Source organism: Ursus maritimus, unplaced genomic scaffold, assembly GCF_017311325.1.
Source record: "Ursus maritimus isolate PB19 unplaced genomic scaffold, ASM1731132v1 scaffold_1, whole genome shotgun sequence".
NCBI classification, from domain to species: domain Eukaryota; kingdom Metazoa; phylum Chordata; class Mammalia; order Carnivora; family Ursidae; genus Ursus; species Ursus maritimus.
The window spans coordinates 19035542-19046288 of NW_024423343.1; the positions used below are offsets into that span (position 1 = coordinate 19035542).

Genomic DNA, 10747 nt, shown 5'->3' on the forward strand with positions numbered 1-10747 from the left:
CCTCTCGTTCACTGCCAGCTATGGAACACACCCAGCAGGCCTTATTACAGATGAGGGTGTGTCTCTCCCTTTCTAGACTGCGAACCGCTCGACGGTGGAGACCATGTGCTGTGCTGTTTGTTAATGTGTCCCTAAGCACACTGCATGGCACGGAGGCACCCAGGACAGATCTGCTGATGAAACAACTAGAAAGGAGCTCTGGCCACTGAGCCCCTGGGTCCTCACGCATGCCTTCCCTATTCCTGCAGTTCCTGGCTTATGACACGCAGCTGGTCCTGGGGAACCGGAAGCACACCATCAGCCCGGAGGACTATATCACTGGCGCTCTGCAGATCTACACGGACATCATCTACATTTTCACCTTTGTGCTGCAGCTGGTCGGGGATCGCAATTAAGGAGCGCTGCATTCCGCCCCACCGTGGGCTCTCCCTTCCCTAGAGGGCTGGGCCCTGTGACCGGAGTCTGGACCTCAGATCCCTTTCCTTCCCCTCCAGTAACACGCCCAATTTCTTTTCTGTCCTGGGATGGGTAGCCTCTCTGGCGGTGGAGGTGCAGGTGCCTGGCAGGCTGGAGGAACTCTTGCCTTTGGCAGACCCAGAGGGGACTAGGCAGCTGTGCCTTCTTCCTCCAACACCACATGGCACCAAACTCTCCTCAACAGCTGGGGTTGCAGGGAGGGACGGGGAGAGCCTATTCTATAGCCAGAAAGGAACAGGAGAGGTAGAAGTGACTTCGAGGTGATGAGGTGTCCCTCTCACCTCTGCCATAGGCTTCTGGGCTCTGTAGCTAGAGCTATTTCCTCCCTGAACCCCCAACAAAGCCAGAGAGCTTTGTCCTCAGCCTCCTGGACCCCTAGGCCATTATCCTGTACTCCTCTGACAACCCTTGGTGCCTTTAAGCTCAGAAGGACCCATCTGTGCCCACGGGTCTCCCCTGCTGCAATCCCTCTTCTTTCGATGGCATATATCTACTATTTCTTCGGAGCGGGGAGGAAGAGGAGAGGAAGCGAAGTCAAGCACAGGGGCCAATGCAGAGCAGCGTCTACCCTGGGCTTCCTCACGGCTTCTGGTGGTGGTGGAGAGGACAGGCCCGTTCGCAGCTGTCTGGTCCCCATTCTCCAGAGCTGCCTGGGGCCTCCCTGGGTGCTTCTGAGACCTCTGGTCAGAGAGACCTCTTGCTTCCTGTGCCCAGGCTGCTCAGAGCAGAAAGTGAGGAGCAAACGTCAGGAGATGGGGTGGTTCGTAGGAATGTAAGTGTGGCCAGGAAGCAACAAGGGTGAAGAGAGGCCAGGGTGGGGGCAGGGGAAATGCTGTGGCGTCCTCCACCTGCTCTGAGGGATATGAAAGCCTCCTGTGGTATCCCTGGAAACTTCGGTGTCTTTCCTTATGCTAACCTGGGGAGGACCCTGAGCGAAAGGAGACTTCCCCTCTCAGTTTGTGCTGGGGGATTTTAGACTTGAGCCTTATCTTTCCAGCCAGCTGCCACTTTATTCGTGACACCAAGTGCCTCAAGCTGGAATGGGGAAGGGGGACGAGAGTCACTCTACCGGTGGGGGGTGGAAACAAAATCAGCCCGAGGGTGTAATTAGGACTTCTCTTAACTACTTGGTCCTAAATATATCACGCAAAAGGACATAGCTAGAAATGTAATAAAAAGTTTTATGTTTAGAAGTTAAACCCCTATTTGGCTCTGGTTTCTTTACTTTAAGGTGGGAGATCTGGGAGTGCTGGTCTGGCTCTGCCCAAAGCATCCACTTCCTACCTCTGCATTCTGGCTTGGTGTCTTCTGCCTTTTCTAAGATAACCAAATACATTTTGCCCCAGTGCTTCCTGGTGATGGATGCAACAGACTGGTAAAGGTCCAACCTTGCAATACCAGGTCTGGCAGGGACCGGTCAGAGCAGTGGCACATGACCTTTTCTGCATCATGGACCCTACTTTACAAAAGCACACGAGAGCTACAAACTCCTGCCCACAAAGCTGTATGTGTACACACGATTTCGCATGTGGGGGTGGGGGGAGATGAACCATAGGTTCAAGTTTAGAACCCATGTCTTGGAAATCACTAGTCTAATCCCTGTTACAAACAAGGAAACTGAGGCCCAGAAAGGCTAAGTCACTGGGACTGGACCAGGAAGAGGAGTGCTTCCCACCCCCCCACTCTGAATGCCCTTTTTGATTCTCTTTATTTTTTGTTAGAGGCTCAGTGGGACCCCACCCTCCTGGCCAGCAGCTCTGAAGGCTTGGTCCCCAGGGCCTGAGCCTAGCGTTGTTGTACTTAAGTCTCTGTAGTCTCCCCAACCATCCAGCCAGGAGCACTGAGCGCTTCTGTGAGAGGGAGCACACGTGAGTAACCAACCCCTCCCTCTGCCCCGCCCGTCCCAAGGAATTCACAAGCCCACTCCTGGTTCCTTTGCTCTCAAAACACTCAGTGACTTTATTTGCCTTTGGCTTGCTTCTGGGGAGGGGCGGGGCAGGGGCTGGCAGCGGCCTGGGCTTCACGCGCCCTCTGGCGGACCTCACAGGCAAGGACGGGAATCCTGGCCAAACCCAAAGGACTTCCAGTCTTGGAGGCCAGTCAATACAGTCTAGAAGAGGGTTGCAGTGTTCGTCAGGCTTGTACCCCCGACTCAGCTTCAGGAGACGGGGCATGTTGGGAGGAGGCCCTGAACCTCTGGCTCTCATACTCGCCCGTGTTGGATGCCCGCATGTTCTGCCGAGCCTTCATCTGCTTCAAACGGTCCTTGTCCACTTCCCGCTTGGTGAGGATGAAGAGGAGGATACCACAGGGGAAGCCGATGGCCCTAGGGGTGGGGAGATGTGCACGGGGTTTGGGGAGGGGCCAAGCCTGAGCCAGAGGAGCTGGGGGAATCTCATTCCAGCTTCCTTGGTCGCACGAACACCGCAATACCTCTCGTGTCTGTGCAGCCTCCGCACTGGCTGCTGGAGGGCCCCAAGCAAATCAGATCCTGCCACTGCACTGCTTAAAACTCTAACAGCTCTCCGTCACTTCCTGGCCAAATCCAAACTCCTAGGCACAGCACAAAAGGCCCAGTGTGGTTGGTCCTCTGCCCACCTTTTCGTTCCTGTCCCCTATAGCTTGACACTCCTTGACTGAGCCCTGCGATCCTGCCATACCGACTAAGCAAGATTCTCCAGAGGGCCCATCCTCCTTCCCTCTCCAAGTGTTGGCAAAGTTTCCCTCTGCCTTAACCACCCCATGTCCCCTCCCAGACTCGCCTTCTTCATCTGAGTAACTGCTACCTGGGAGGCACTTTGGTGTGGGGGAGAGGGCATGGAGTCACAAGACCTGGTGAGAACCCCACCCCTGAACCTTCATTTCCTCCTCTGTGAAATGGGATGTAATTTTTTAAAAATGTTTTTTTGTCTTTTGGATTTAGGGGATTTTTATTCATCTCAGAAAACCTACATTACACCGTAAAGTACTGGCACACCTCAGGTGTGGAAAAAAACGTTAATTTTCCCCTCCTTTCCTTTTAATATTGATCAACGATACAAATTAAGATGAGTCAGATCCAAAAAACGATGCACTGAACACCTTCTAGATGCTACTTATACAACTAACACAATCTCACATGATCTCAATGAAAGAGCTCAATTGGCTTTCAGCCCAAGCTTCCAAAAGACTGAATGAGGCCAGGGACCCAAATTCAAATCAGATTAGCTCAGGTTCCTACACAGAAAACCCACTGTGTCTCCAATTCCATATACTTTCCCACTTTCCCTGCCCCATTCCTCTGAGATTCCAGTCCTCACACCAAGCAGTCCTGTCCCCACACCTCAGATTCAACTCACCACCTGAAACTTGAAGTTTCTGGGTCCCGCCCTCCCCTGTGCCACTCCCCATTGGTGGGCAAAGAGTTTTAGTTAAAACTCACCAGGCGAGTCCCACAGCTTTCATGGGGTTCTTGCCCCGCTTTCTGGGAATGTATTCCAGCTCAGGGGATAGGGGCTCCGGCTCCTCCTTGCTCTCTGGGGAGCTGTGGCTTTGCAGTGCCCGCGTCCTGCTCTGGGAGGCCTTGTTAGCTGTGGCTCCTGAGAGAATCCCTGTAGGTAGAAGAAAAGAAGGTCAGTAAGAGAGGATGAGAAGACAGCCCTTGGGGAGGAAGGGTAGTGACTGCAGTTTGGAGTAACAAGTGCCAGGGAGAATCCAAAGGGAAATGGGAAATTTGCCATCGAGGTGGCACCTCTGGAAGCCACTTCCACGTCACTGCGGGCTCATCACCCTGGTGCCAGGAGAGCGAGCTTCGTTGTTCTTCATCTGCTCAGACGACAGGATGTGAAGGACTGCAGTGGGGCTCACATAAGACGTATGAAGGAAATCCGAGGAAAGGTTTTCAAACTGCAGAATGTTAGCACTGGGAGCTTAAAGGTAGTCTACTCCATCCCCTTATTTTATAGAAGAGGAAACTGAAACCCTGAGAGACGAACTGCTTCACCCAAGGTCAAACTGCTAATTATCCGGGGCTAGAACCCAAGCCACCAGAAGCCCAGGGCTCTTTCCTCTGCACTGCGGTGAGTGTGAAACACCTGGAGCGCGGGAGTCTAAAAGGCTTCCTCGGAGCTCCCTCTCGCAGCATGACCCCAGAGGTGTCGCGTAACTTGAGGGCAGGGGGATGGACTGGGCGACCTCTAGAGAGCATCTTTTAGCCCCCAGACTCTTCATGATCCTGCATAGGGGTGCTGGCAGGAATAAACAGCCATGAACTCCTGCTATCTCTGGTCGGGATGTATAGAAAAAGGGGATCCCCTGCCGTCCTGCCCTCCCCGGGGTCCCTCTCCTTACCCCGGAGGACGCGGGCATTTCTCGCCCCCCGGCCCTTCAGCGCCGTAGCAGCTACCACCGCCGCCATGTTCAGATCCCACCCCACTTCACCGCGCTCACCGCCGGGAATTGTAGTTTGCGTAAGGGGCCTCCCCCGCTCCTTCCGTCCTGCCTACAGACCGGAAACTACATCTCCCAGAAGCCTGCGAGGGGACCCGGGAGAACTACTCTTCCCAAGAGACCCCGGAGGCGCGCACGCTCGCTTGTTTCCCTCCTGTTGGAGGCGGAGTCAGGCCAGGCGGAGTTTGGGTTCTCCCCGCCACGCCCCGTCCCCCTCTCCCAACTCTGCCCTATGATTGGTGGGTCGGCCAGTTAGGCCCCTTCGCTATTGGCCTAGCGGCCGTCGCTCTTCCTGACGGGGAGTCGCCTACGCCTACTTCCTCCCGGGAGGAGGGGCTCGAGTTCCGCGTCGTCGCGCAGAGCTGACTCTGGGAGGCGTTTGGGCCCAGAGAAGTGGATCGGCCGCTTGCGCCGCATGGAGTCCGAATCCGAGAGCGGGGCCGCGGCTGACACCCCCCCACTGGAGACCCTGAGCTTCCATGGTGATGAGGAGATTATCGAGGTGGTAGAACTGGATCCTGGCCCGCCGGACCCGGGTGAGAACTGCCGCGCCTCGGACCGTAGGACAGGAGGCGCTCACCCCTGGCCTCTGACCCCTGCTTCTCCCCCCTCCCCTCCCCTCCCCACCGGTCATTCCTACCGACCTCTTTCGCCCTTCTCCCCTGCCCTGCCCCCACACTTAGTTCTCAGGCCTGGCAGGGGTGGGGGTTCCCCTGACGCCTCCTCTGGCCCTTCCCCTCACACACCCCCTTCCCATCATCCCCTCGGTCCTCCCTTCCCACACCGTCTCTGGCCAACCCCGGGTCCTCAGACCTCTCCTGTCCTCCGTCCCCAGTGCCCCCTCCTCCCCGCCGCTTCTCCCCCCCGCCCCCGCCCCGGCTTCACCCTCTCTGTCTGACCTCAGCCGACCCTCTGGCTACACCCCAGCGCCTCAGGCCTCCCCATCATTTCACCCCTTCCCTCTTTCTTACTGTGTGCGGAGCCCCATCTCTTAACCCTCTCCCCAAAGCAGATGATCTGGCCCAGGAGATGGAAGATGTGGACTTTGAAGAAGAGGAAGAAGAGGAAGAGGGCAACGAGGAAGGCTGGGTTCTGGAACCCCAGGAAGGGGTGGTCGGCAGCATGGAGGGCCCAGACGATAGTGAAGTCACCTTTGCATTGCATTCAGGTAGGTCTCTAAGGAGATCCATCATCAACTCAGTGCACGTGGGCATTTGAACATCAGACACCTGCTGTGTAGGGAGTCTTCCCAGGGACATGGAGGTGGGAAAACAGAAGCTGGCCTTGCCCCAGAGGAGTTCGCACTGTGAGGGCCTGGGGGAGAGCTTGGCTCCCTGAGCCGGCAGAGACACCTGGCTTCAAGTCCTCCTTGTGCTCCTTAGTGATTTGTGATCGTTATGAATCTGTCTGGGTCTTAGTTTCTTTTCAGAAAGTTATCTTGTTGTAAATGAGAGGTAGTAGTACATTTTTGAGCATGTTTTATATAATTCTCTCGAATATTAGCCCTTAATAAGGTAAGTGACACAGTGCATTCCTCACTCTGTGCTCAGCCTGGTCTCAGCCTGCACATGTACACTTTCTGTCTGTGCATCTGTCTGGGGTGGTGAAGGCAGCAGCCCCGGGGAAGGACTTGGAGCTTGGCAAGCATGGGGAGGGATTTCTCCAACAACTGGACCTTTGAAACTTAGAAGAACTTGGATACATCCTTGTTTTCCAAGAGGAAAGACACATATGTTGCTTTGGGTGGAAGGGGGTGGGCTTCCTGAAGGTCCCGAAGGACAGAACCCGGGGCGGGAGCCCTGTCCGCTTACTCATGGAATATCTTTTGGGACAGCATCTGTGTTTTGTGTGAGCCTGGACCCCAAGACCAACACCTTGGCAGTGACGGGGGGTGAAGATGACAAGGCTTTCGTGTGGAGGCTCAGCGATGGGGAGCTGCTCTTTGAGTGTGCAGGTGAGGGGGTGCGGGCGAGGGCATGTTCCTTTGGAGGTCTTAGGGGGCTAGCCCGCAGTGGGTGTGCATCCAGCGGCCATTTACTGATCCACGTTTTGTGCCAGCTCTATGCTGGACCCAAGGACCTCAAAACAGAATAACCTAGTCTGTCTTGGGCACGGGGAGGAGCGGCATAGGAGTATTTAGAAAGGAGGAACCGGTATTTTGGGCAGAGCTGTGGAGTGGACGGAATGGGGAGGGCAGAGACCTGGGCTACGCATGGTTGAATGGGAGGCTAGCATTGCTACCCCTAGGGAGACCTGGGGGTGTTGGCTCCTGGAGCGGCAGTGAGCTTGAGTCACCTGTTATGGTGGGACTCACCCTTCTTCTCTTCCTATCTGGTCTGTTCTGGGGGCCAGACACCTGGGTCCTGTTCTCCTGATGTTCTCCTCTCTTTCTGCCTCCTTCCCTTTGCAGGCCATAAAGACTCTGTTACTTGTGCTGGTTTCAGCCACGACTCTACCCTTGTAGCCACAGGGGACATGAGTGGCCTCTTGAAAGTGTGGCAGGTGGACACCAAGGAAGAGGTCTGGTCCTTTGAAGCAGGAGATCTGGAGGTGAGATCAACAGGGTGGTGTTCGGCTGCCTGGGGCCTTGGGTAGGAGCTGAGAGCTGCGGGGTCCAGTCTCGCCTTCACCAGACCAAGCCAGCTCGAAGGCCGCACGCTCTCCAGGTGCAGCAGGCGTGTCTGGCTCTGTTTCCTGGCCCGTCCCTGACGACCTCAGAAGCAAGGACAGCTCGGGTGGAGCTTTCGGGACGGGCTTCTGGGGGGCTGGGGTGACGGGCCTCCCTGCTGACCCTTCCTCTCTGCCCAGTGGATGGAGTGGCACCCTCGGGCCCCTGTCCTTTTGGCGGGCACGGCCGATGGCAACACCTGGATGTGGAAGGTCCCGAATGGTGACTGCAAGACTTTCCAAGGCCCCAACTGCCCAGCTACCTGTGGCCGAGTCCTCCCTGATGGTGAGAGCTGCTCCCCCGTCTGTCCTTCCCGGGGCACAGAGAGGTCGGCTCCAGGTTTACGCACCTTCCCGGGCTCCCTCCTGGGCCTTAGCTGGCCAGCTCCGAGGTCTGCTGTCCAGAACGTGGACACAGGCCCCAGAGCAGACCGCTTCCCCTTTCCTGCCCTGACTGTCCGCTAGTTGCGGGGGCGGCGACGGCTCCCTTACTTTCTTGTCCCCCCCTGCCCCCCATTCCGTTGCTGGGTGTGCCTGAGAGCGCTGTCTGTCCCCCTCTCCATCTGTGCCTGTGGCCCTCCAGGGAAGAGAGCTGTGGTCGGCTATGAAGATGGCACCGTCAGGATCTGGGACCTGAAGCAGGGAGGCCCGATCCACGTACTGAAAGGTCTCCGGGGCAGGGGACGGGTTCACTGGGTCTCTGTGTGGAAGATCTGGGGCAGGGCTCGGGGGCCAGGATGAAGCCTGACGTAGCTGTCTGCTCCGTCCTAGGGACTGAGGGTCACCAGGGCCCTCTGACCTGTGTCGCCACCAACCAGGACGGCAGTCTGATCCTCACTGGCTCTGTGGACTGCCAGGCCAAGCTGGTCAGTGCCGCCACCGGCAAGGTGAGTGCGACCTGGAGCCGGGCTGTGGGGCCTGTGCTGCACATGCCCTCCCCTTCCCCTCTGATGACTCCCTCGGCCCCTCTCCTGTTGCCTTTCTTCCTCCTAGTCAGGCCTCCCTCCATCCTCGGATTCTCTCCCACGGCTTATAGGTGGTGGGTGTTTTCAGACCCGAGACCGTGGCCTCCCAGCCCAACGTGGGAGAAGGGGAGGAGAGCGAGTCCAACTCTGTGGAGTCTTTGGGCTTCTGCAGCGTGTGAGTGTGAGAAGGGCCTCGGCCTGGCGAGGAGGACAGCTGGGGAGAAGAGGGTTTGGTGAGGGGTGCCTGGGCCGGGGAACCAGGGAGGAGTGCAGGGTGCGTGAGTCCAGGTCCTTCCACGAGCCTTAATGGTGCTCTCCTCCACCCAGGATGCCCTTGGCAGCTGTTGGCTACCTGGATGGGACCTTGGCCATCTATGACCTGTCTACGCAGACCCTCAGGCACCAGTGTCAGCACCAGGTACAGGCAGCCTGGAGCTCTGGCCCGGCTCTCTGTGGCCCTCCCCACCCCCCACTCCTCCCCTCCCTCCCTGAGAGTCGCGCAGGTGCCTCTCCGCTTTCCGGGCCCTGACGCTGCTCTGTCTCTGGCACCCTGGTGTAGTCGGGCATCGTGCAGCTGCTGTGGGAGGCGGGCACCGCCGTGGTTTATACTTGCAGCCTGGATGGCATCGTGCGCCTCTGGGACGCTCGCACCGGCCGCCTGCTCACTGACTACCGGGGCCACACGGCCGAGATCCTGGACTTTGCCCTCAGCAAGTACGTGAATTGGGCAAGGGCTGGAGTCTCTCTGTGTATTTGGAAGGTGGGAATAGCCCCTGGGGGACCGCAGCGTCCTTGGGGTGCGGGAGGGCCTTCCTAAGGGAAGCTGGGACCCAATGCCTGGTGGTGGCCTGTGAGTCCCAAGTGCTGGGAAGCCTGAGGGAGTTGTCACTTCTGGTTGACGGTGACCCACGTGGGCCGTCACATCTCCGTTCCAGGGCTGAGGGGCTGGAACCGTCTCCCCTACGCTGTGGCTCTTCTCTGATCCCCTCACTGGTTGCTGGCTTCGAGTGTGTTCACTCAACCACCAGGGATCTAGGATTGAGGACGCACTGGAGGAGGCCATCCGAGGGCCCCTGGGTAGTGGGCTCGGGGCCGGGCCCCAGGTCCTTCAGTCCCTTCAACCTGCGCTTTCTTTCCACAGAGATGCCTCTCTGGTGGTGACTACGTCAGGAGACCACAAAGCAAAAGTATTTTGTGTCCAGAGACCTGACCGCTAACGGCTGCAGCCTCTGCTTTGGTGTTGAGGGGTGAAGGGAGAACCCCACCAGCAGAGGTGGTAGGGTACGGGGGAAGAGGAGGGGGGGCCTCGGACTACTTTCCAACCCCTTTAAACTGATTTGCCCCCTCTGTCCCTTCTCTTAAGAAACCCACCCCTTGCCCCCCCCCCACCCAGACCTGTGGGTCCCTCAGGGGGGGTCAGGCCTCTTTCTCTTTCACCTTCATTTGCTGGTGTGAGCCACGGGGGGGGGGGGTTGTTTGTATGTGGGGAGTAGGTCTTTGAGGTTCCCGTTCTTTCCCTTCCCAAGTCTCTGGGGGTGGAAAGGAGGAAGAGATATTAGTTACAGATTTTAAAAATGTAAATAAAATATACTTCCCAGAGACCGTGTGTGTGGATTTTGTGGCGTGCGGACATGAGGAACCAGTGAGGGGCACGTCGGGGTGAGGCTCCCTGCAAACTCTGCTAGATTTCCAGATCCTTCAGCTCACCATCTGGGGCGGCGGCTCGTCCTCCCCAATGGTGGATTCTGAGGCCCTGGGATCTCTGGATGCCCGTGTGGCTTCAGTTTCTTGCCACGGCTGTCCCTCCTGCCTCTTTCGGAGATGCTGAATGAGATACCCGTGAAGGGGCCGGCGGAGTTTATTTGGTCAGGGTGGGGTCAGATAAGGGCAGGGCCTCTGATCCGGAGGCCTGGGGACAAGAGGAGGCGGGCTTGGTGGCCGAGATGGACAGATGCTTCAAGTAGGAGCCAGCAGAGGCCCTTCCCCTAGTTCAAGTCGAGGTCCACGCTGCTTTGGCTGCTGGCGTGGTAGGCCGTGCGGGGGCCCGGCCCGGCCTGGGAGCCTCTTCTCCGCAGCAGCCGCAGGCACCTCCGCGCGGCCGCCCTCCAGGGCGCCGTGTAGCGCTGATCACCCAGCCCCATAGCCACGGGCACGGCCGCCGCGCTGGCGCTGCCCAGTGAGATGAGGGACAACAAGGTTCCCGGCCCCAG

At 57.8% G+C, this 10747-nt stretch overlaps 3 protein-coding genes and 1 pseudogene across 4 annotated transcripts in view; 3 read left to right on the forward strand and 1 right to left on the reverse strand.

Annotated features, from left to right (window-relative positions):
- Window positions 1-1676, forward strand: part of TMBIM1 (transmembrane BAX inhibitor motif containing 1) — a 16282-nt gene extending 14606 nt beyond the window's left edge. Inside the window, exon 12 of the mRNA XM_008690474.2 lies at window positions 249-1676. Within this exon, the coding sequence (XP_008688696.1) occupies window positions 249-395 (147 nt within the window). The 3' untranslated portion in view covers window positions 396-1676. The remainder of the gene's footprint in view (window positions 1-248) is intronic.
- Window positions 1677-2411: 735 nt separating this feature from the next.
- Window positions 2412-4976, reverse strand: LOC103662767 (probable hydrolase PNKD). The gene is made up of 3 exons (XM_008690475.2): window positions 4807-4976; window positions 3899-4067; window positions 2412-2803 (listed from the first exon to the last, which is right to left on the reverse strand). Exons 1-3 carry the CDS (start codon window positions 4871-4873, stop codon window positions 2611-2613), a joined length of 429 nt encoding a protein of 142 aa, XP_008688697.1. The 5' UTR covers window positions 4874-4976; the 3' UTR covers window positions 2412-2610.
- Window positions 4977-5250: 274 nt separating this feature from the next.
- LOC103662768 (angio associated migratory cell protein) lies at window positions 5251-10136 on the forward strand. Of its 2 annotated transcripts, none has more exons than XM_040640697.1 (11): window positions 5251-5441; window positions 5915-6073; window positions 6740-6859; window positions 7316-7455; window positions 7714-7858; window positions 8156-8239; window positions 8344-8459; window positions 8609-8712; window positions 8865-8955; window positions 9097-9251; window positions 9679-10136. In XM_040640697.1, exons 1-11 carry the CDS (start codon window positions 5321-5323, stop codon window positions 9752-9754), a joined length of 1311 nt encoding a protein of 436 aa, XP_040496631.1. In that variant the 5' UTR covers window positions 5251-5320; the 3' UTR covers window positions 9755-10136. The 2 variants fall into 2 exon arrangements, with proteins under 2 accessions (XP_040496631.1, XP_040496636.1); XM_040640702.1 differs by having other exon boundaries at window positions 5252-5441; window positions 5918-6073.
- A 32-nt stretch (window positions 10137-10168) lies between these two features.
- The window catches only part of LOC121104055, a 2634-nt pseudogene continuing 2055 nt past the window's right edge, over window positions 10169-10747 (forward strand).

Bases quoted from the DNA above. Each gene is read 5' to 3' on its own strand.
- LOC103662767 (XM_008690475.2), bottom strand. From the start codon at position 4,873: ATGGCGGCGGTGGTAGCTGCTACGGCGCTGAAGGGCCGGGGGGCGAGA. The intron at 4,068-4,806 runs GTAAGGAGAGGG...TTCTACCTACAG, and splicing joins AAATGCCCGCGTCCTCCGGG to GGATTCTCTCAGGAGCCACA. The intron at 2,804-3,898 runs GTGAGTTTTAAC...CCCCACCCCTAG, and splicing joins AAAGCTGTGGGACTCGCCTG to GGCCATCGGCTTCCCCTGTG.
- LOC103662768 (XM_040640697.1), top strand. From the start codon at position 5,321: ATGGAGTCCGAATCCGAGAGCGGGGCCGCGGCTGACACCCCCCCACTG. The intron at 6,074-6,739 runs GTAGGTCTCTAA...CTTTTGGGACAG, and splicing joins CACCTTTGCATTGCATTCAG to CATCTGTGTTTTGTGTGAGC. The intron at 9,252-9,678 runs GTACGTGAATTG...TTCTTTCCACAG, and splicing joins CTGGACTTTGCCCTCAGCAA to AGATGCCTCTCTGGTGGTGA.